The sequence below is a fragment of the Channa argus genome, chromosome 1 (assembly GCF_033026475.1).
Source record: "Channa argus isolate prfri chromosome 1, Channa argus male v1.0, whole genome shotgun sequence".
Lineage (NCBI taxonomy): Eukaryota > Metazoa > Chordata > Actinopteri > Anabantiformes > Channidae > Channa > Channa argus.
This window is the reverse complement of record NC_090197.1, coordinates 32,953,956-32,979,661: the sequence shown is the minus strand read 5'-3', so window position 1 is coordinate 32,979,661 and position 25,706 is coordinate 32,953,956. Positions and strand designations below refer to the sequence as shown.

Sequence of the window (25,706 nt, the reverse complement as noted above, 5' to 3'; positions counted from 1 at the left end):
GTCAGCCTTGGGTCAAGCTTTGGCCCAGTTAACATACTCCACCTCCAAGTTGCTGCATCCCAGGTTACCTCGGATCACAACTCAACACATCAACCATGGTATTCCTCAGCTTTTTTACAGACATTACCCACAGGGAAATAGATGTTCAGCATTGCTACAGCACCATAAATTGTTTTAAATTGACATCATTTTTGCTACAAGGATCTGCAGCTAGATGATACAGATCTGACAATATTTGCTCCTATGTTTAGATAGGGGAACACCTGTGTGCCAAAGTCAGGTTTGAATGTTAGAAGCAGAGGAAGTTGCAAGGTTATAAAATAATAAAAATTAAAGTAGCATCAACCCATTTTTAATAACACAAAAATCCTCTGGGATGAAGGTTTTGACCAAAAATTGTGCTTCTGCTGGTGTTTTCCTCGCATGAAATTGGCTTTGTGTGGGTGTCGTTTGGCGAGCCGGCTGGTAAATTCTCCCATTCTTTTGTTAGAAAAGGGGGGCTCCATGCATAATGGTCTTAGCCAGGGAGGTCTGGAACTGTGTCCATAAATTGAATTATTTCAATTTGAGGGAGGTAGAGAGAGAGGGAATAATAGAGAGTGGCTGTGGTGAGTGTGTGTTGCATTTACATGTGAACATGTGCATGTGTGTTGATGGCGAGCGAGAGCGAGAAACTCATTTTTATTCTTCTACAGGGCTCACATTTACAAGTGAGAATATAAACCAAGTTGCAGGAGATTACAGAAGAGGCCAAATGTTATCTTGCAGCTGGAAGCTATAGTGAATAAAAATAGACCACTGATTGAGGACACCATTGCTGCAACAACAATTGCCTGAAAACTACAGGCAAATAATTTGTGTAACTTCCATAGGGGTAATAAACATTTTTAAAGACTTTGATTATGTAACATTTAAATGTATCTAATATATATAGTTATAAAACAACAGCTTGCATCATTACATGTTGAGATAAAGCCATCTCCCTGCATCACAAATGCCGAAGCAACACATATGTGACTGTGTTTACGTGTAAATGTGTGTATGTTTGGAGTGGGGATGGGGGTGGGGTGAAAATATTACTGATACAATATAATCAGCAGGGGACCATATGGCAGCAAGCTATTTATCCTTATCCTCTTTGGAAGCTAAAATTAGCACTTCACTGTTTGTAGCTTTAAGCTGGACTCCAACCACTGTGATAGGGCTAATAATAATAAAGAAAAAAGCCCAGCTGGCACAATTGCTCTGCTTTTCCACCTCATTTTGTTTCCATCTTTTTTTCTCTGCCACCCTTAACTTTATGTCTACCTTAATTTCTTCCCCTTTCACCTTTTTAAATACAAAGGGAGCCTCGTTTCACCAGCGAATCCTGTTAATTTGACCATTGGGAATTGTATTAATATCATATAAGTGTTGTTTGAGCCAGGTTCTACTACAAGCCCATGTGTCAGGAAAGCCAGGATTTCCTAAACACGGACCCCCTTGGCTAGCTTAAGAGCATAGGATGATGGGGCTAATCTCTTTATCAAAAGCTTAAATAAACATTGGTGTTCTGTGTGTGTGTCAGAGAGAGTTGCCTATTTGTGTGTGTGTGTTCTTGTGTGTGGCAAGGGGCTAAACAATGCTTCTCTTCTAAACTAAGTGCTAATACCCTGTCTCTTTGCTCTCCCCTATTCCTTCTCTTATAACTCACATTCCTACAACATATCATTTAACGGCCAAACTAGAGTACACCCCCTTCATAGCCATCTAAATATATTACCTTTTTTAAAAGGTGTGTTTTGTAGCCACATACTGTAAACTGAAGGAAAAAGCTCACATTGTCCTTCACTCCTGTCATCCACTGGCAGCAGCGATTGTCTGAATTCTCCAGCGTGCTATCACTGTTTTCCCTGTGAAGTTAACATCTATCTGATCAGAGGCCTCCTGGGCCCTGAGCTCAGCTCCTCTTCAAGAGACGAAGAGGCGGAGGGAGGCACAAGCAGCAGCGACAGAAATAAGACAGAAAGAGAGGAGAGAGTTTGAGGTTGTTTTATCAGCCAGATGTAATGCTTTGTGACACGTCAGTGATGAGCCGCTGTGATTTCACTGTCAGATTCCCTATGAACCTGTACTGGCCACGATTAGGAACCAGGGCAATTTCTGTCTGCAGTACTCAAGTGTGTGTGTTGTACATGTGGGCCCCATTGTGATTTCAGGCAATTTGGAGCTCAATTGAATACAGAAGAGCACAAATGGTGACAAATTCCAACTTTGTCACCATTTTGCCATTTCCCATGGCAAGAACAGAGAACCTTCCACACACACACGCGCGTACACACACACACACACACACACACACACACACACACACACACACACACACACACACACACACACACACACACACACACACACACACACACACACACACACACACACACACACCAGATGGGTATGCTCAACTTTTTATCCTGTTCATTTACATGACAAGTGCATTACTACATTTCAACGTGTTTACATTTGAAAATCAAGGCTACAGAATTTTGTTCCAAAAGAAGATATCTAGTAATTTGACAAAAGTAGCATCTTTTTTTAGGACATGAGTACACAACAATGGTGCTAATTATGGTGCTTCATACCAAAATAAACCTGATTGAATTCCTTGGTTAACACATTTCAAACAAGATCTTTCATTTAACAGTACTGAGTGATAATGAAATATTTTTCTCGTATTTGTTTACTAGACATAGCAAAATTTTGAAAATAAAATTGGGAAAAAATAAAAAAGCATTACCTCATTTACACACCTAAGTTTTCTTTTCATAATCTCTCCACCCCGACACACAAGAGACCTCTACAAGGCAAAAAGTGTGTGTAAATAGTATCTTTTAGCAAACACCAGTAATTAGATATAGGCATTTGGCATTCACGCCAGTCGCAAATTAAAGAAGAGCGCTTCCTGTAAACAGACAGCGAGAATGTGTCTACATCATTAGTGTGCCACAATTATAACATGGGAGCTAAAGATACATTTCCCTCCCGCTTGCATTCCCTCACTGGAGCAAATGAAGTAAAACCCTTTTTTTTCTCTTTTCATTTGAGTGCCTGTTGTACTGTTTTGGAGCAAAACCAAACTTCATGGTATGATTCAAGTGGATTTATAGGTAAAAAAAATAAAATAACAAACTGCAAAACAGGCAGCTGTGTACGATATACAATACAAAAACGATTGCAGTGTTTTCACTTGAAAGACTTTCTGAACATAGCAAATCCTAAGCCAGCACAAAGGCCAAATGAAGGCAAAAGAGAAACAGGGGAAGGAAGGATGGAGAAGCTATTTTCTGTCCACGCATGTCATGAATGAATATGGATTTCATGTAAATTGTGCACACAAGGCATATTGTAATGGTCTGAGATAGACTTTGCATTTCTTTGGTCATGCAAACATGCGCACATGTAACCAACAGATAGAGAGAGACCGAGTGAATGAATTCAGGGGAAATTTAAAGTAACAGAGAGAGCAGGGGAAACATTCAAAATGGGAAGGCATTCATTAGAGAAAGTAAAAAAAAAACGATGTAGTGAGAGAAAAATAATGAGAAAATAGAAACAGAAGCTATGAGAGACAATAAAGACACCAAGACAATATGTACAAATGTGAACCTCACATTATGATGATATGTAAACAAACTCAGCACCACACAGCACATAAATCCCATAGTCAAACAGTCAAATAGCCTCTGTCACCTTATCAAACAGTTTTATGACTATTACATTCTCACAGATGAGATGTTCACTGAGCCAATAAAACATCAAAGTTAGATAAAGCAGAAGAACTGTTCATGTGTGAAAGGAGGCAGAGAAGAGGGTGTAGGGTGTGTAAGTCACTTTGTTTACTTTGTTTCTGACTCTAGCTACCACACGACCCCAGTGGCCACGAGACACCAGCCTTAATCCTAAAAGTAAACTGGCCCCTTACTGTGGGAACCTGATACAATTTCCTCTTTTTTTTTCTTTTTTTAAGAGGGGCAAACTCAGGCCACTCTGAGTTTGCCTATTGCCCATGAGGCAATAAAAAGTCATCAAGGACTATCATTTTCTGTGAGGCAAGTCACTACATGTTGGTTAACGTGTTGGCTGTGCGGTACAGCGATGTCATAAATAGGGAGGTCGTGATTGGACACTGAAAGCCCAAACATCTCTTTTCCCAGGTAACGACAGATAATAATGTTTGAGATGCAGTAAATCCAGTTGAGACTGAATAAACACTGCTACCACCAATGCCGAGTTGTTGAAGAACTTCTCAGGCTTTTTTGAGATGTAATTATGCCAATCCGGTACTGAGCATGCAGCATGTGAACAGAATGTTAGGTTTACGCTCTTGTGACCCTGCAGGTATTAAACTGTTTTTGTAAATGCATGGACACATGCTTAAACACACTTTAACTCCAAAGGGAGCAAGCTGAAAGTGACCTGGCCACAACTCTTTCACCTCTGAATTGGCATGAGACATTTCTGCTTTTTGCTGGCAGCAGTGCATGTTCCTTTAAAGGCTCCCAAACAACACTCAGTCGCCCTCATAAGGGATAGCTGCTCTGCAAGGTGCTGTTTTATACACATGGCTCCAGTCAGCATCAAAATGCTTTCACAGCATTCACGGAGAGATTTGCTCCCTTCCTCTTTATCGTACTCCCTCATTTTGATGTTTTGTCCCCCCCCCCACTTCTCCCTCCTCTCTCTTTTTCTCTCCATGTTCAGGCTGAGGAAATCAAAGCGAGAATCGTGTTTGTGTCTGCCAGCTACTGTACTTACACACACACCTCCAGTAATACAGACTGCAGACTAATCAAGGGAGCCACATGCCTTTTATCTACCCACAGAGCCTCACATATAAACAGATTACCGGGAACGCTGGACACCAATAAGACAATTACAGGACCAAGGATCTTTCACAGTAATGTCTAGAGAACATCTACACAACCTCAACAAAAAATGTAAAATAATAACAAGTACTCCTCTAATGTTCTGTATTTCTGTTTGCAGATCTATGCAATTTTAAGGTCTGTTGAAAAATGTTTATACTTTTTATATGTCTATAAATCAATGCTTTTGAACATCTCTTACTGTTGTTTTGTACTAGTTTTTGGTTACTCTATGATTACCAATTATCTGGGAGTGCACCCCATGAAAGAATACACCACTGTCGAAACCTGTTACATTTCTATCCTCAGAATTGTCACTGTGTGCCACTGTGACCAGTACACTTTGCTAATGACAAAGCAGAAGATCAGTTCGAGCTATACTGTACTTACATGTGGTGCTAATTGTCTCAATAATGAGTCTTTTAACTCATTATGGTAACAGATTTTAACAGTGAGAGAGGAAAGCAACTCAGAGAAGGGAATACACATACCACACAGACACACACAGTTCTCTCTTCCAGTCTACTGGACAATCAGACCAATTAATCGGTGACTTTGAGGGGGCCACGTGAAGCAGTCCGATTGGACGAGCCCAATCTAGCTGCTGATTGCCTGGCAACCCTGTCCATGTCCCTGTTTGTCCGCCTTGGCCCTGGAGAGTGGCCAATGAGACAACAGAAAGCAACAGCTTCTCTGTGGCCTGACCTTGTTTGAGGGCACAGAGGTCGGAGTGTAGATGTGTGGATGAATGGATGGAGGACAACGAGAGGAATATTCCAGCCCGATCGATGGGGATTCACAGCCATTTGAAGTTAATGGACACTGATAGTGAATGAATGGTCTGAAGCTGTGTCAGAAAATCATATTCAAATACACCCAGGAAACCAGGATAGCTGACTACCCAAATCTTTTTAGAGCCACATCCTGAAGAAGAAGCCACATCCTCCACCATGATGATCCCAGCTGGGATACTAACTAGCAACTATTTGTGCAAATGTTTCCTTCTCTTGTCATTTCAGTGTCACCTATCTTTTCCTTCTAGCAATAACAGGGCTCAATAATTCACTCAACTATTCAATCACTATAATCATCAAGTAGAAATAAATATGCAGGAATTTCACAGTACGGGCGGGAACATGTGCCTCACATGCAGCAAAAATTGAATACATATGTTGGACATACACATATGCACAGCTTAGGTCAAGCAAATATCAGCATAAATTTCATGTTGAGCCTTTGTCCAATTACACCAACAGAAAAAAAAATCCCTCAGAGCTAGAAATCTGACTAACCAACCCGAAATCTCAGGCCACTACTCAGACACTAGAAATTTATGCAGACACTAACACATAGCCTTACGGGGAGCTATTTGCCTTGGCACAGCACACTGTACTCTTTACACATGGTCTGGGGTAATTGGTGATACATATCTAATATCATCAGTCATCGCCTCACTCCCTGGATGTTTCTGACAGGGAGAGACAGGAACCCTGTAGCTTTCCAAAACATAGCAAACACACACGCTCGACTCACATCCACATTGGTGCAGTTGCCCGATTCATTGCCTGAATGTTATTCTGTTTCCCTCACTCGCCAGGCCCTCGGAGAAGCCAAGGGGTGTCCTTACAAATTCACACAGGCAAAGAGAAGTACTTTATAGTGGGAGAATAAGAGAAGGCCCGCTCATGTCCGTGAGGGACACCGCACCCCAACGCAGACTTATATGATCTGTTAGCTTTTCCTCTGCCTTTTGAGCACTGCTCTTCACACAAAAACACGATCCAATGCACAACAGCTACAACGAGGCTTCACCAAAGGACTTCTGGGTATTAAACAATGGGACTTGTTGGTAGGAACTAGCTAGCAAACAGATGGGCTAATAGAGCGGGACTAATTAACTACAGGGCCGTTCTCCGACTCTCCATGTCGAAGCTTGCTGGATGTTTACAAAGATATCCTAGAGAAAGGGAGGAGAAAAATAAGAGGCTTTCTTCTTTGTCTGCTCTTTGGGGAGAGAGGAGACACCCAGGACTGATTTTAATGACATGTGTGAAGCAAATGTGATCCTCCCTTCATATTTTTGCAACTGCCAATGGAATTCAGTGCTAAAAAATACCATCGGCATTGTGGTCAAAGCATAAACACCATAAACTAAGCTCAGCATGTGAGCACTGTTACCACATGCAAAAATAAAAAAAGTAATCTTTTTTTAATGGCTCACATTGTCACTGGGACCCTGACAAAGCACTGCAAAACATCTGCTGATGAGTAAAAAGTCCAAAAGTTATCATTAAATATGACATCGATTACTTTGCTTTGGAAAGCATGTCTTCTCTTGCAGTCGAGCTCCACAACAAAGAGACATCTGATATTACGTAATATGAAGGCCTCCTTGCGATTCCTACACCTCTTAAGAGTGTGAATGCTATGTTTACAGGTAGACATGTGAATTTTTATACTAGTGGGCAGTGAACTGTTCAGAGAAGAGGGCAGAGAAGAGCATGTGTTTGTGTCAGGAATAGCCTCAGAAAAAAGGCTGAGAGAGAGAGAGGAGAATTGAGTTCACTAGTTAAGGACACTTGACCATCCAGCATCCTCACTCAGAGCTGTTTCGCTATGCTAGAGGGAGAGGGTGAAGGGGGAAAATTTGGAGTTAGCTATACAACTGAAATGGGGAGGAATGTAAAAAAGATTGAGTGCAAGAGGTGGTGTAGAAAAACAGACAGGCGAGAATAAGTGAAGGAGGTACTGTAGATCGAAGGATGGATGGACAGAAAGATGGCCGTTAGGTGTGGAGCTCTATAGGCAGAAGAGGAAAAAAATAAGGAAAATGGGGGGGAATGAAAGGTCAGTGAGAAAGCAATCTGTAAAAGGTAGGAATGGGGAAGAGGTCTGGGAAAATAAGATTAGAAATAACAGAGAAAGGCAAAGAAAAGGAAATAAGGAAAGTGGTATAAGAAAGAAACAAAGAAGGGGACGTAAGGGGAGGAAGTGAAAACAAAGAGTAAGGGAGATTAAAGGAAAAGTGGAAATAAAAGAGTCGGATGAAACAAGTGGAAAAGAGATACAAAAAATGACGATAAAAAGCAGGAGAAGTAGAGATGTGAAAAATGGAAGAGAGACAATGAAGAAGGAGAGCATGTAGGGAACAAAGAGGTGAGAGAAAGCAAGGAAGGAGGATAAACAAAGGTAGTTTTTTAGAACGAGTGGGAGGCATGGTGGAAAAAAGGGGGAGGAGAGAGAGAAAAACACCAGGATACACGAGAAGAAAGTAACTGACTGAAAGCAAAATGAAAGAGAGAGAATTGAGAGTAGGTGGGAGACAAGGGATAACTGGAGAAGAGAGGATGAGGTGAAGATGAAAGAGAAAGAGAGATAGAGAGGGAGGAGAGACAGTGGGGTGAAACTGTCTGGAGAGAGTGAGCAAAATGCCAAACAGATAAATAACCAGCTTACTGGGATTACCAAGTGACTGACACAATTTGCCAGAGCCAATATGACGTGGCAGCGATAGCTGTTAACCCATATAAACCTGAAACCAGTCCAAGATGTCCCCCGGTATTTACTGTTTTCACTGCATTCTGATGCTTTCCACTGTTTGTAAGTGTGTACCCACATATACAAAGCAATGTATCTGCAGACTTCAGAAAGACACTGACAGAGCTGTTTAATGCTACTTGGATTTAAATACAAATTTAAAACCCTGCATTAAAAGAAATTATATAAAATACACATTACATGGCCAAAAGTATGTGGACACCTGAACATTAAATCAGTGTAATGGTTAAGTCTTACTTCATTGTAATAATAATATGCAGGTAGAGCTAGAGGGGCCTCCACTCCTCAAGGAAAGCTTTCCACCACATTTTGGATTTGCTCATTCAGCCATAACAGCTATAATGTGTGGGAACAAAAGCTCATAATGAAAGGTTGTGCAACTTTATAGTGAAATTATAACATTGGGGGAAAATCAATAACATTTCAATAAATGTGTTTACAGATGCTGACGTTTTGTACGTAAAATAATGATGCAACAACTATCAGCTTGAGAAATCAAATTGGAGATGTTAAAGACAAATTTTAGGTAAATACATGTTTTTTTACTGTTTTAAACTCACTTCATTTAGCTAACATGTTCGAAGATCTGCAGATACCCCCATACCTACATGCATGAATCAAAGCATCTTATTCATTGCACACACACACACACGTGCAGAGAGATGATATGAAGAGATGGAGAGAGAGAGAGCTGATGATGATGAAAAAGAGACAGAGGCAGTGAAAGGAGCTGGGCCAACATATGGAGTGGCCCTATAATTGGAAAGATGTGAAAAATGAAGTGTCAGTTTGGTCAATAGAGGGCAAAGGTCACAGAAGCAGGAGCCCAAACTCGGCACAGAGCACACTCATTAAAGCGACCAATCAGAAGCGTGAACACAGACAACATTGCTTTGTCTTCCCTTGTTTCACTGTAATGCCACTTTTTTTGTCAGTCTGCTCTCCTTTTCCATACCATCTGTCTATGTCTTTTATTTTTATCTCAACTCATGTCTCACCTCTCAGTCCCTCAGCTCCTCTGCTGAGCATTATTGAAGAGTGAGAAAGAAGGAAAACCAGTATGTGAGAGAGAAAAAGAATGTGTTTGAAAGACAGAAAGAGAGAGCATGAGACTCAGTGTGAGACAGAAGAGAGACAGAGAGAGTGTGTGTTGACTGTTTAAATGGCTGCTTGTTGGAGTGGAAGCCATGGCGGCACTCTTTGCTCCCACCCAGACTCTGCCTCCTGGCACTGGCAACCCCTCAAACTGCTCGCCTTGACATCGCCTTCAATAATATATGAAGTTGCTTTTTTGCCTACAGTTTGTTTGTAGTGTTGCCCCACCACCAACAACCCATTCTCCCACTGCTGCTTCTTGTTTAACACACACACACACACACACACACACACACACACACACACACACACACCAAGCCTCAGCAGAGATGTACAGTATGGTCAACCTTTACATCTAAGGCAAAACACATAATCAGTTCATTAGAATATCTAGTAAAATTATAATAAAATTTACATTTTGCAGATTTAGTTAATATGACTGTCTAGAAAACTAAAGTGCAAATTGCATTTAATCCCTCAAACATGAAAATGGGCACCAAATTCCTCAGACACCAAAGCTGAAGAATAATCCACAATCCACTTGGACTACATTTACACTGTGTCCCTGTCCTCACCTTCATATGGTCTAATTGGTTGTAAAAAAAAAAGAAAAGATGCAGACATCCTACCCTGTTCGCTGCTGTTGTCTCCACTGTGTGATGTGTGTCCACCGCTGGATGGTCCTGGTGTTCCTCCCGAGCGTGTGGATGCTGTGTCGTCATGGTCTCTGTTCCAGGATGTCTAAAAGAGGGAGAGGACAGGAGGTCAGTCAGTTAATCCAGTTTCAGCTTTTTGTGGATTTTACAAATTTAGTTATCTTGTTGGCAAAAAAATGTCCACCTATACAGTACATTGTATGAAAGGCAACCCACACACAATGTACAAAACCACAATCTCACACTGTAAACAATATTCATCTGCGCAGTCCCACAGTGTGTCTGAACCCCTACAACAGTCTTATGAAATGAGGATTATTGTGTCTCGATGAAGAGAAAGGCCCCGATGAATAGCAAGCAAACATGTTGAATTAGTTCCCAGCTTTCTGAGGCATGCAATCCACTGCTGCCTCCATTTGGCTCAAACCACTAGCAGATGAAAATACAAAACAGCTACAACTTAAGATAGGCCGCAGCAAGCGCCAGGGAGTGATGTCATCTAAGCAGACCAGAGAGAGGGGGACAAAGAGGTAAATAATTCAAAGTATTGCTACATAAGTATAAATCCTCCGTTTTGTAATGTAGATTGAAATTTCTTCTGCAAAGCTGAGACAAAATGAAACCTGCTAAAACTGCTCTGTTCTCAAACACACATTGTAAGGTGTCATCAAAACTGAAGACCAACAAACAAATTTTTAAAAAAGTTGAAGTATTACCACAGATTGTGAGGCCATTCCTTTGTCCTTACGTTTATAAAACAATTACTGTCCTGATGTTAAACCTCTTGCTCTGTGTGATCAAACACAAGTAGCTGACTAGACTCAAGAAACCTGGGTTTATATATAGTACAGTTTGCGTGTGTGTGTGCCCGTGAGAGGGTGAAATAGTGGACAGTGTTAGACCAGATGACTGTCAGCTGCACACCGTGTGGTAGGAAGCAAATGGTCCAGACAGGAGAATAAAGGAAAAACACACATCAAGTACTTTTCACAAAAAAATACAAAAGAGAAGCCCACACACGCACACACAAAAATATAAATTAAGATAGGCACATATTTAGTGCCTATATTCATGCACATATACAGTAAACACACTGCATTACTGTCTTAAAAAAAAACACTCTCCAATCACACACTATACAAAGCTGCGACATATTATTGAAACTAAAACAGATGTTACCTCTTATCTCTCAGTGCCTCTGAAAAGCAACATTAGCAGATGAGGACAGGAGAGAAAAGAGACTTCAAAACAGAAGAAAATGGAATGTAATGTCTTATCACACAAAGCTAGCTATCACACACAAGCAACAAAAAACACAAACACTTGCTCGAACCTTCTCTACTGCCAGCGTGAGCCTATCTTTGGTCTGACAAATCAAATGAAGGAGATATCAAGGGGCAATGTGGTGTTTGCATCACGCTTTTAGGGCTACGTGACGAAATGAGTGATAGAAACCAACACTGAGGAAGAGAGGAGGGAGAGGAGAAAAACCCACTGGGGAATAACTGGTTTCAATTGGTATACTACGAGCAGCATTAGCTCTATGAGGAGGATTTTGAGCTGAGTTTAGCATTATAATAAAAAGGAGACATGATTCATGACCCAGGGTTTGTTTAAAACAAAATGAAGAGGGAGTAAAATAACAGAAAAGAACATACAAGTCAGCAAATTCAACACATTTGGGGTTTATTAGAGCTCATTTGATGTTCCTGGGCTATGAAATTATAATCCACTGCTGACATGGACGATATAATCGTTGTTTTCCAAATTAGGCTTTGAGGCTTTACAATAAAGAGTAAACTCTGCTCTACACAAAGGCATGACTAGGATGGTGATGGAGTAGATAAATGTTGATTTTTACAGTGATAAGACACCAAGAGGATCTTGTTTTCCACCTCTTACAAATTCTTTTTTGCTGACTGTAGAGCACTGAAAAATGAAACACCCGTGCATGACCGAGTAACTCCAGAGAACATCAGAAGTGAAGTAATCCGGACCACATGCTCAGCAGGCAAACAGTTAACAGTGGCTTATCCAGCTCTTCCAAAAGTGCAGCTTTTAAAAAATGAGCAGAACTTGTTTATTCAGAGCTCTGTGAAAAAGAATAGCACGGCACTCTGGGGATGTCGTACTACAAGTATTTAAAAAAAAAACTTGGGCCTCAGTGCACAATTGGAAGAGTTTTTTTCCCCAATTTTGTTTTAATTTTGTAACAAATTCAACTTGAAAATATAATTAAAAAATGGAGGGGGAAATGGCAAACTACCATATTAGCTATAATTGAACAAAAGAGCGTTTAGCCTTCTGGGAGGTGGCCGCTGAGGCCCCATGGGAAAGGGGGCGGGGCTGAGAGCGAGCCCGGTGGCATCTCCACAGGGATAGGGAGTTTATTTATAATCACAGGCCGCCCTTGGACCGAACAGGCCCAGCACTGATCTAACACGCAATTAATACACACACGGCTGATAGATCACAAAACCCACACACATACAGGTACACACAGGTTTTGGAGCGTGCATGCACACCCATGCACAAACAGATTAAGATGCTTTTTCGCTCCCTTGGCTTGTGCACACATACACACACACACCCATGCAAACAAAAACTTTTAAACTACCATATGCAAACACATCACTGAACAACCATACTCATAGTGCCCATTTAACAAAAGCACACCCCTTGACCACAAGTCATACAATGGCCAAAAAAAATACACACACCTTGTGCCAACAAGAATACAAAACACAACACAGAAGTCCACTTTCAAGAAGTCGGATATGTAAATTATAAACTGAACAGATGCATAAACGCAAACCTGGAGGAAAAGAGAAAGAGGAAGCTGTCCCTCTGCATACACGGCTACACACTTGATTTATTCTGTCCCCTAATGAGCCGCCATAGTCTCACTCTCTTACGCCATCTCTCTCCCTCTCTCATTCTTGCACTCTCTCCTGTGCAGGATGTAGATTAATTCAATGCTTAATTGTTTAGTAAATTCAATTTTCCACATTCTATTCTGTCTAGCTTTAGCTAAAGTTCTTAAATCTGCTGCACCAGGCTGAGGGAACCCTGTTTGTGAGCCATGCATACCCCCCCTTTTCTTTTTTCATTACCATTTTTCTTCTCTCCACCACTCTAATTCACCATGAAAAGATTTTCCTTGCTGGAAATTCTGATTCCACTATGATCAGCGAGGCATTCCAATCCAATGCATTTTCATTGTGTCGTGTATAAGATGCAAGGAGGGGGCTTCCCTTTCTGACTGTGCCAGGCCCCCATATCATACAAGCGCTCATGCAAGAAATGTTGCCTTGCCAATTCATTTGCAATAATAAAGAAAATGGTTAAGGTTGTTGTGCTTTGGACCCCCAGCTTCACTTTTTCCCCTCTCTCTGAAGTATCTTTTGTGAGGTGGAAATTTACTTTTCACTCAGTGCCAGCAAGCGTGCAGGAATAATCAGATGTGCATACCTAATGGCACAGACATAAATATCCAAATAACCCCACACACATACATTCTTCAGTGGAGGTACATCTGAATCAAAGATGACAGTTGGGCTACTCCATCCCCCAGAATGCTTTGGTGCATCTGTTCTCTGTGGTTGTTTTCGTTAACACCATTTTTGACCTTTGAAGCGGTGCTGTTTCCTCAAGTTGAAATCTGGGAGAATGCCATGTGTTGCAGCAGCGAGATGGCCTGCAATAACTCCGGACACATTTTCCCTCTCAGCTGAATTCTGGTGGGGAAGCTGTTAGTCAAAGGGGGCTGAAAGGCCAGTTATTGTAAACTCTTGTTTACGTTGCATTCCACTGTGAGCAGATAAAGCAGGATCTGCCTGTCTGATAACCGGCCGGGTGAGTGCTTGGCGAACCACCTCTGCTCTCTCCACCCCTCTCCTCCCCTCGCTGGAATATTAGTGTGTCCAAAATGAAAAGAAAGGCTGACAATGGTATGCATGGTGAACAAAAAAAAAGGAGAGAACAAAAAAAAAGGATAGAGAGCAAAAGACCCCTCCCCTAACTCCTATTCTGTTCTACACACCCCTTCTTCCTTAACTCTTCACAATAGACAAAGAAAGAGGAAGAAATAACCTTTTAATTGCTGAAGGGGGTGAGAGAGAAAACTGGAGTTGGTCTCTTGAGTAAGTAAAGTATGCTACTTTGAAGAGCCGTCAGGTACTCTTCAGTCGGCTTTATCAAACTGGTGGGTTAACCTCACAGAGACAACCAAGGATAATTACATGTTTAAGATAATTAACAGAGCTTTCAAAGTCCATTTAGATGACACTCGTGGAAACAGACAAACTCATTTTCTTTCTCTGTGGCCTCTTCCACTTCAGCTCTCGCTACAGACTTCTTGTTTACTCTCTGTGAGCTGAAGCCCAAACAAAAACATTAACTCGAGTGCTCTCCCCTCCGCACGATGTAACCCCAAACAAAGCATATTCCTTTTTACAGTTGTGAATGAAAAGACAGGCGTAATTTCTCAATGACATGTTTTAATGTGGTTTCTTCGTTAGCCTAGCCTAGCTTTTCTTGCACCCGCTGCGCTGGGAGGATCTCTGTGGACTCCTTGGAGACAGGCTGTTTGTGACGGTGGCCATTGTCGGGGGCTCACAGGGGGTTAAGGGGAGAGGAACTTTCCATTAGCTATGTACACAAGTGTTAAGCCAGGTTATTGTTTACTTAGCCAAAGAAACCACAACAGGCCTCGGGGACAGACATGGCCGCCCATCATAAGTAACATGAGACACTAGCCAAGAACTTTATTTGCAACTGGGATCTTAGGGCTCTCTGGGACACAGTGCGGCTTCACTAAATGCTAGTTCGCAGAAATAATGTATGATTTAAGAACAACTAATAATTAAACGAAAAAAAAATCCAGAACTCAGTGTAAAAAAACAAAAATCAAATGCACTGTAGACATCCACAGAAAATATATATAAAGCCATACAAGAAGCTCTTGGTGTTCATATACTTTGAAGTCACTCTGGCCTTGATTTGCTTAATCAGAATCACCCCTACTTGCTATTCCACCACAATAATGAAGAGGCTAAGGAACACACAAGTCACGTGGTCGCCTCTTTGTATCACTTGTTGAATCCTTAACAGCCGCCCCGCATTCACTCGTCAATGGAAAAAAAAAGGGGGGAGTTCAGATGAGGGGAGGGAGGAGGGGGTGTCGAGAAGGGAGGGGGTGAGTGGGGGTCAAACCTCTCCTCTATTCAACTACAAAAGCTGCTATTACCAACAAACACCATGATGATTCAAAAGTTTGTATTAGGAACAGCAGCAAGCCACTGTAGGAAGTAGAAGGAATGAAAAAAAGTAAGAAAAAAAGTGTGTGCCTGTCAAGTCGGGTGTAACTGGATCCATACTTCACTGAGAAGCGGATAGATTAGCGATAGCGGTGTTCTGATTAGGAAAAATAGTGGCTGACCCCAACGGTCATGGTTTCCATTGAGTTAGAAAAGGGGTCGGGTAGGTGAGTGGGGGTTTAGGGCTCACTCTTTGACCGCCGGGGTTACCTAAACTAACACTGCTGGGTCTCACTGACCTGGAAACCAGCACTTGTATGGTATAACAGTGCCAATTGTTGGGAAAAGATACCGCGATAGCACTATCAAGAGTAAATTCCTACACAGTGACCACAACACTAAGCTAACACAAGCTGGGTTTGTTTAAGAAAGATAGCACAGAACATAAGAACAGTTACAGGGCCCTAATGTATAGATGTTATTTCACAATGTAAGTTGTATCACATTCTTTTTCCATGACTTCAACTGCAAACTAATGTTTTGAGAATGACAATTTGATAAAGTCCCTCTAATACAAAAACACCTCTCCACTGAATAAATCCCACAGATCAACTGCTCAGCATTCATAATGAGTTAAGACCATCGCATCCACAAAAAGTCAGGTGGAGAATAGTTTTAAGGGAAATTTCAATTATTTCCAGCCCCACTTCAGCCTGCATGGCTCAATCAAGTAGAGGAGCTCTTGAGACTTGGAGTGAGTCCTCAGCACTATTAGTAGTGTTCTGCTCTACAGCGGAGAGCCCGGGCCCTTGGAGTTCATTAGCAAATTGCTGCACCCCCTCCCCATGCGCTCTGTGCAATTAAAGCAAATGTGCAAATGACGTACAGCAGCGTGGAAATACCTCCTGCTTCTTTAGGATGGGGTGTGTGCCCAGCAAATAGGGAGAGGGACTGCTCCTCCACAACTAGAGGACGCAGACAGTTGCAGCCCCATTGAGTGTGGACACAACCCTTTCTCAGAAAAATTCACTGGGAGTAGCTGCATTTCATTAATACTTATTTGCAGCTGAGAAAATCAGGATGCGTACGTCTGATGGAGCAACTGAAAAGTGCTTCTCAAATGAACAACTGAGGCAAACATGGTGGGAAACTCTCCAGGGAGCGGCAGAGGAAGGGTTAAGAAAGTCCAACTGGTGCTTACCAGTCACTCCACTCACATAGCACCTGAGGGGGTGCTGCATTTATCAGGCCAGCCTGAACACACACAAGCAACATACACAGACACACGCAGACATACACACATATCTGCATCCACTTGTGGACTGATGCATGCACATTTGCACACGCACACACCACAGCAACACAGAAAAACTCACAGAAACACGGGAGGGGGAGCACAAACTGGCTGAGCTGCATTCACAAGCCAGTGCAGAGCCTTTCTGACTTTTTCACCTTTCAGCTATGTTATGCTTGCGTTTGAAAGGGGCGCTCTGCATCCCTCCATGCTCGCCTGCATACGCAGGCTGACAAAACAATGTAAAGAATAGTCAGACAATTACTGGTATGACGCAAGGATGTATAATGCAGCAAGAAAGTCAGCATTGTTGGATTGTTGAGTTTAATAAATTCAAAGTATTTTTTTCTCCTTTGCTACAGTCGCCTTACTAGAATAAATTGGTTTATGAATAAATGAGCCTGCTTTCTCCGTCTTGTTAACATTGTTCTTTTGTGCAAATTTCCAGCATTTTTTTCCAGTCCACTTCAACTTTATGCCCGAGGGCATATATTAAAAATACATATGGAAAGAGATAATGCACACACAATGCAGATTCGTTAGGGATGTCACTGCCTAACAACTTTAGATAAGATGTCACACAGAAATAGCCCACAAAATTCAAAAACTATATATATTCAGCTGCATGTAAGTCATGGAGTGCAGGGCCATTAGATTGACAATATAAGTATTCAGCAGTGAGAAGCATGCACCCTCAACCTGTTTGGATATGCCCATTTATACACAGCCTGCTTGCTGTGGAGAGTCTATGTTATCCTACTGGAACGTCAGCTCATCCCTCAATATTACACTTCTGTCAAAAACTTTTGCCTGTATTTTAAAGCAACTTGAGCCTGTGGGTCATTTATAGTATTCTATCAGAATAAACATAAACTTGTAAAAAAATCCCCTGAATTAACTAAAGGTAAGGGGCGACAATCATTAAAATAGGCCACTTCATCTTACAGTCAATTAAAGATTTGCATCAGTGCCCCAAGCACAACATAATTTTCTTCATATACCTAGAAACCCAAGGGTTTTAACGCACCCTATTTCCATATCTATATACCACTCCACACCCTGACCTATGTATAAAAAAAAAAAAACTTTTGACAGCTGAATCCCCTAGAGAATACAACAGGCGATTCAAAGAGACACTTAAATGCACAAGTGGCGTCTGTGTTATTTAATTCTGTTTCTGGATTAAATGAACTATTATCTTCCGCGTGATCTTTCTCATTTCCATAATCAGACACATGGGCCTGGGATAGCAGAGTGCATGCGCAGCGCCGGCGGGGTGGGGGTCTTCCCAGTCGGGCCCCAGCCCGCTCCTGGTCCTGCCATTCAGCCCCGAACATAAAAGGCGGTGGCTGTCCCTCTGTACTCACACCAGCCACTCAACCATATGGAAGTCCGCGGATTTGAATTATTTAGCCTTACCGCTTCATTAATTTTTATGTCGGACTATCCAACTAATCCCTTTAATTTGGACACTTGATTGTTTTTTCGCTCTCATCGGTATATATTGTCACTACTCCTATAACATAATCCTTAAACTCCGCAAAGTTTAACTTATTGAAACGTTGTCTTATAGCCTGGAACTGTCTCCTCCACATATGACTCCAGCTATTAATCGCCGAAAACGCAAATCTGCATAATTCTAATCATCGGTTGCCGTTATCGTTATTTAGCGGCGGTGTATGGACCATTAGGGTCATGCCTGTGCGCACAGTACAATGTCCCCGGAGTGCCAACAGTCAGTGGAGCACATAATGAAGGCTGTGGTTATCTCTGATATCTGCACAAAAGGAAACACTCCCTAATCTACCTTTAATACCCGCTGCTTCGAGCTTTCGAAAATAAGCCACCTTATTGGCGCTGAACCTGTGCGCTCTGAGCAAAATAAAGGAGGAGGAGTGGATGGCTCTCCATAAGCAATGTGCACTCATGTCTAAGGAAAAATACTGACAAGACGCGTAATGAACCGTGAACTCTACAGTTGAGAAAACCAAGGCATCTAGACCCAGTCTGCAGCCCATCCTCCTGCTGCTGCTGCTGCTGCTGCTCCTGCTCTCTCCAGAGCTACACAGCAGAGAGGAGTTGATAGCGTTTCGTTTTGGTTCAAAAAGACACAGACAGGAGAGAAAAATTAGGAGAGGCACTAAATTAAAATCGACATGAAACAGGTCAAGTTTGTGGCGATGCTTTTTCGAGCTAATCTTCCCAGGTCGGTTCCGGGTTCAAGTCTTAATGGGCCAATAATAGCAGCATTATTCAGAATTTTTTCATTCCGATGGATGGAATGTAAAACGGCCCTAATCATATGCAAATAACAGCGCAGCAGAGTAGTGACCCAGAATAGCTGAATAGCCAGCAGGGAGAGGGAGAGAGCGAGCACGCACGTAGACACACACACACACACACACACACACACACAAAGGGAGAAAGAAATTGAGAGAGAGAAACGTACCTGATCAAGGGCCACCGACGATCTTGTGATTTCCTCGCTGTCTGATTTGGACCCGCCCTCCCTGTCGTCTATGACCAAGTCGATGGGCATCTTGCCTTTCAAGCAGCTGATGTACCGGTGACAGAAATTATCACACAGCTCGTGTACCTACACAGAGAGGAGGCAGAGGCGTCACACACAGTCACCCAAAAGGGACATCAACACAAAACAGTGACATGTGCAACCACAACAACTCCCCAACACTCTTTCTCTCTCACACACACACACATTCACGACAGCCTTTGAAATGCAAAAGAGCCCCGAAGAATATTTAGGCAATTTGAGCAGTTTGAAGATCACAGCGCAGTTGTTGCATCTAAAATATTTTAAAAGACTAAACAAAAGAGTGATCACTATGACAACTTATTGCCTTGGCCTTATCATAAATTATTAAATGTAACCAAAAATTTAGTTATGCATTTTGCTTCTAAACAAGTTTACATATTACTTAATCGTGGTGGTAAAATCACAAAAAAAGCTAAAATCTGATCACTAGTTTGGACTCCTTGGGGCTAAGGTGTGTCCTGTTCCCGTGCCATGCGGCGCCGTGTTGGCAGTGCGCTCCATGTGTTCATGTGTTAGTAACTTTATTTTTTTCATCGAGCAAAATAGAGATATCGTTGAAAATTGACAGTGACAAGAGGGCTCAGGGGCTACAACGCACTCAACACCCGTGTTAAATTCATCATCGGTGCCCCGGGTAGTGGCCATTAGAGGAGAGTGACCCGCTTGACTGACAGTTAAGGTAAACTGTTTAATTGTGCCTACTTATTACATTATCACTGCCAATGCGGCGCATCCTGCAAAATGCATGGGCTGAAAATATAGAATCCATGTTCAACTTATTTTACCGAGTTTGTTGAAGAGCTACACGATATACATCTTTTATTGACATGCCCTGCAGACTGCAGGAAGACAGTGCATGCGCACAGATAAAACTTTGAACAGCTTTGATCACGTTTCATAATGTTAAAGTTCAGATTAAAGTTGACTGTACATGCTACTGTAATCCATCTCATACGGTGACAAATCAGAGTTTTACACCCACTAGTCCCTCTATCCACAGATGGCTGCCTGGGGCCTTTTGCCCTCCACAAAGAATCAGTTCTAAAACCCGCAAAGTTCGCCTATATGTTTCACCTTGCATGCAATTTCTGCCAGCATTAAACTTCATTAAAACATGCGGGGAGATTTGGGCACAGAGATATCCGTTCCAGTTGTAACAGCTTGCGTCGTGATTAAACGCGGAAGAGAAACGGCCCCATGATTGATTTTGACGCTAATTATAACCGACTAGCAAAAATACATTTATGCAAATACAACCCATAGTTCTGAAGTGGCACACTGGACAGAAATGGCGACGGAATATTACCTTCTCCAGCTCCAGAAGATGAAATCGTAAAACTTGAATGGCTTGAATCATCTGAAAAATTAAAAAAATAATAATAATAATAATAAAAATTAAAAAATGAACTGTTCACATCTCTGGATATTAAACTGCAACGTTTTTCCTCAATACAAGTAACTGCAGAGCTGGAAAATATTCATATGAATGGATTTTATGTGGAACTGATATTAAACTTGGATGTTATTGCAATATGGAGAGCAGGCACAGAGAACGCAGGCTGGCGCTGCAATAAGCCTCAGAGTCAGAGATCTATTAGGCACCAACTAGTCGTGAGGAAAACCTTACTCTCATATCACACTCCGCGTAGCAGACTGTGCAAAGTGAAAAGCATGAATAGAATAAGTTTCCAGGCAGAGTTCAAAGGTTTGTGACAGCTGTCTAACAGCGGCCCTTCATCTAAAGATACAACCGGGGGCAATCATAATATCAAACAGCCCAAAAAGAGGAACATCACCTCCAATCATGCTTTAAAATTTCAGCACCACATGGCTCTCTGACACATATGTACAGCCCGCCGAGATACATGCAAACAACAGCTGGTGCATTCAAAACTCTGCGAGAAAGATTAAGGGAAATAAAATCTGTTTCTTACCAGATTGTCCAATTCTGGATTCGATGAAAATAAAGGCTTTTCTGCACGGATCTAAAAGCAAAAACATTTTCATAAAATACATGATTACAAACTACTTTAAAGTTTAGTAATGTAGTAATAGTTATAACGTCCATGATTTTAATAATGCAATATTCATTTCCACTTTGCAAACACTAAATACATTTTGCACTTTGTCAAACTGGTGAAGGACCATTTAGTTTCTTTCAAATCAGATTTAATTTTACGCACAAAGGTGAGACCTGCACACGTTGTGCACACAGGTAAGAAGAGCCCCACCAGTCCAAGCATGCAGATCTTAAAAACAAAATAAAAAAAATTAAGTCAAACTCTGCTGACCTGTTTTGCAAACACTGCTATGTCTTCATTGAAAGATTCCGATGAACAGACGTCTCCTCCCGCCACCCCGGGCTCTCTGGGGGTGCAAGTCGCTAATTCACATTTCTCAAAAATCAGTGCAAGCAAAGGGAATAGGGGGTGCCTGGAAACACACACAATAGCAAATGTCACCAGAGAGAAGAGCGCCGGGGTCAGGACTACTGCGGGCTACATTTAGCCAGCCAGCTACTCTTCCACAACTCGCCCATGGGGACTGCTGCTGCAGCCCATTCTATTATATTATGCACAGGCTCGGAGAAAGGCTGCAAACAGCGGGCAGACTTCTGTGATTAAATCTAGGCGCGCCTAATAGCATAAAAGCTTTAGAGTCAGTCAAACAATTTCTTGCACAGGTCTCCGTTCGGACAGACGTGTGCGTTTGGGAAAAAAACTGTGAAGCTGAAGGCGTATGAATGTGCGTACCTATTATGTATTATTTAATATTCAGGGAATTAGTGAATGTGTGCAGCCTGGTAATGCTTTGGGGTAAATATGCCTCCTAAAGTTGTGCCAATATGGCCTTAAAGTCCACCGGGAACAAATAGTGACAAGTTCTTTTTTTTTAATAATTTCTGTAAATTAATAAATTACATATATATTTGGAATAAACCTTAAATGTATTATATTTTTAGTTTGCTGAAGTCTGTGATGTTAAAGGAAAGAGAGGATAATTATTTAGTTTAGAATTAAAGATTAAAGTTTTTTTAAGTTTAATTAAAAAAAAACATGTTCTAATTAAATGTGACTGTTTCATAATTATTCTTATGCTTCACAAAACATTTTTCAGTGAAATATTAAACAGCAGGGTATGCGTGAGGTGGCCTTCATAACTATATTTCTTTGTGGTCCTGCACTGTGCGTTCAATAGCTGCCCCAGCAGAAACATGTGCTGATCAGGACCGATTTTAGAAGCATAATATTCCAAACTGTGCCAAACAAAGGAACAACAAAAATCCGTGCAGCCCCTTTCTCTCTGAGCGCCCGTGCAGCACTTTGAGCGCCAGTGTTTTGCCGAAAGACTTCAACTGGACACACAGCTGTCCTAAGCACTAAGTCGGTGTTTTTCCTGTTATGGAGCTGTCTTCACACACACTAGCCCACCCCGGCTGGCCCCTCCGGGCCTGGATACACGCCTGCTCGCAACAGAGTGAGTTTCCCCGCGGACCGGAGGCTTGCACCTACCCATATATAGCGTCTTTATCTCTCTTGAGAGCGTCGTTAACGGAGGAGCCCATGCTGGGAGGCATAGTGTTGGTGTGGGCGGTGTGCGGGTACTGGTGAGAGTGCAGCTGGGGCCCGTGGTTGAGGTGCACCGCCTGCATGGACCGGGCGCCGTGCGGGTCTCCGTACATGGTGGTCGGGATGCCCACCCCGTCCATGGCGTAGTGGGGCAAGTCTTCGTACTGCACACAACAAACACGCGGTCCACAGTGAAAACACACGCATAAGAATATATCAGACTCTACTTATAAGTTTTCTGTAAGTCAGGAAAATGTGACAGAAGTTGTTAAAGCGAAGCTTGAACTTTGGTCTTTGTTTTTAAGACTAAGAGTAAAATTAGTTCTTATATATTCCAAAACATTTTTCCCAATTAAAAGTGATTTCCTGATGCACACACACTAAGCTGCCCCGCTTTTCTTCCTTTCCCCCCCTCACGTTACTGACACTTGTAAAACCTGCAGAACAAGAGAAATAAATTCCACCAAGTTATTTAACGTTTATCGTTTTGGATGTTCTACGTTTTAAAGACTGAAGTAACTCGTTTAACAGGAAACTGTTTACCATAGGAAAACTGCTGCATTTTTTCTAAGGTCAAACAATAGTTCTTGTACTCCACTTATTCATGTTGCCTCTTGTAGTTCAGAGGAATAATGCATATTAATTATTCAATGTCCTCAAAATTACTTGGAATTAAAAAATGTAAATCTACAGCAACTCGACTCGAGTTTTTATTTTAGATACTAGTAACCAGGCAGTAATGGGGTTGTAACAGCCAGTACCCGGTGTCCAGTGGACACACTGTACAGTAACTAACGTCTTAACTTGTGTTCTCTAATTTTAAAGGCTCATAACTGTGCAGCATCTTTTTACGCATCCCAACCACACAGCGACTGGTGCAAGCAACTAAAAGCGAGTGAATGCGTGTTGGAGCTGGATGTGCAAACTTTTCATTTCAGTACTGAGTTAAATAATATAGTCCTGTCTTCACATGGGGGTTTGGCAGTTATTGGACACACTAGTTAGTTAAAACGCACAAACGTTGATTCAAAGCTGATATGAAACGTTTATTTGACTCTTTAACAGATTTTCAAAAATGTGCCTGAATTATTTTTTTGTTCTCTCTAAAACTGTCATACAAGTGCTGGGGGAAGAGTAAAAAAAGCATTATCAGTTGTAGCTGAGCATTTCAAACCCCAGCGTGGTGCAGCTCCTGTGCCAAACTGAGCAGCTAAATCTGTCCGCTATGTCTCTTAACATCTCTGCTTTAACACTGGTTACTGTCCGAGTGAAGATCCAGCCGCTGTTCTGAAGCAGTCCTAAGTGTATGAATCAAAGCGTTTGCCACCAGCTCATTACTAAAAACGGTCTCACTTGCATTATACTAATAGGTGTTTTAGCACACTTTACAGTGAAAAGTCGACGTATGATGAACTGTGATGAAATTCGGATTTTTGTTTTACTCATAAATGCTCCAGTGAATGTCTTGACGGAACAGTCTGAAGAGAAATGTGGATATTTGTTTTGCCTCTATGCCCTCCCCCATTTCGCTTCCAGTAACTGGCCTGTCATAACTAATCTAAAAAACATAGCCGATGCGAGATATGATCACGCTTCTAATGTCCCTCAGTGGCCGGCTTCTTGGAGCAAACGAGAGCGGCTGTGCGTAATACCGTGCCAAAAGACGCCAAACATGAAATAGTGTCTCCATGTGTCAGGAAGACGGCAGAAACTTTGGCGGCGAATGTGTGTCCGTGCGGGTATGTGTGTCATTAAGCCACGTTACAGTGCAGGATTGCATTCAAGCACGGTAAGACTTAGAGAAACTTTTTTTCAAGGGGGATAGCCCTACGTACCCGTTGCGCCATAACCCTCCTCACTCCCTGGTCGTCCTTTCAGTTTAGATAAATCTCCTCTGAGGCCAGGGTGGAGACGAAATGAAGAAAGAAAATCCAAGTAAAATGGGAAGATGTGTCAGCCAAAATCCCGTATGCCTTTTTTCCCCCCACGGAACGGTGGAGCCAGACCCCGCTTTCTGCACAAGTTTAGCCCAGGCGCTGCGACTAGGTCCTCGGCTGTCCTCAGGGCAGCGGCGCCAGACTCCTTTTCCAAAACCAGGGTGAAAATAAAATAGTCCCTCAAACAAAACTGGCGACTCTCATGGCTTTTTGCCACTCCGCCTGTCAGTCAAAACGCGAGGGCTTGTCAAAAGTACCGGATGAATGATGGTCCGACGCGCGTCTCCACGGGATCGGCACCACCTAAATGTTAATGGTCACAATCACAGTTAAAAAATGAAGCAGCTCTCCTCTCGTTTTCTTTGATCACTCTCGGCTCCCGGCTTGATTTTCTTATGCAAAAGCGTCTAGTGGAGATCAAGAGGAGGTGGGGTGATAATTCTGGCTTAGGCTTTCTTAAAGGAGCCACGATCGATGCTGTGCATGTGTGCGCATACGTGTGTGTGTGTGTGTATGTGTGAGTGCGCGTGTATGCGTGAGCCGCCTGCCCGTTTGTGTACAATGGATGTGTGTGTTGAGCTGAGGAGGAGCGGAGGATCTGGACCAGACTGCTGAAACCCGGAAGTAGTGGTGGCCATAACAGGTCGCGTCTTACACAACGCACCGGGCTGCAGCAAGTCGTGCGGAGAGAAGGGGGGTGGGAGGACCCTGCGAGCCCATCCAGCCGCACTGCGAGCTGAAACAACACAGGGATAAACCGAGAATATCCAATGATTCCCACTGCATGCCTCATCTTCATAAACTGACTTTATTCTTCAGTTTGGACACGTTTGTAAAACAGTGAAACGTCTCAGTGCCAAGGATGACGCCTTCAGCAACTT

General features: G+C 42.3%; 1 protein-coding gene across 2 annotated transcripts in view; it reads right to left on the bottom strand.

The window, feature by feature from the left end:
- LOC137131807 (homeobox protein Meis1-like) overlaps window positions 1–25,450 on the bottom strand; it is a 69,110-nt gene extending 43,660 nt beyond the window's left edge. For both annotated transcript variants that reach the window (XR_010915040.1, XM_067513590.1), the window contains exons 1-7: window positions 24,724–25,450; window positions 22,832–23,052; window positions 21,611–21,752; window positions 21,254–21,304; window positions 20,626–20,676; window positions 19,215–19,361; window positions 10,187–10,298 (exon numbers count right to left, since the gene is read on the bottom strand). Coding sequence is in view for 1 of the 2 variants with exons in the window: in XM_067513590.1 (XP_067369691.1) it covers window positions 10,187–10,298; window positions 19,215–19,361; window positions 20,626–20,676; window positions 21,254–21,304; window positions 21,611–21,752; window positions 22,832–23,052; window positions 24,724–24,735 (736 nt within the window). In the remaining variant the exon portion in view is untranslated. The remainder of the gene's footprint in view (window positions 1–10,186; window positions 10,299–19,214; window positions 19,362–20,625; window positions 20,677–21,253; window positions 21,305–21,610; window positions 21,753–22,831; window positions 23,053–24,723) is intronic.
- Window positions 25,451–25,706: the final 256 nt, after the last annotated feature.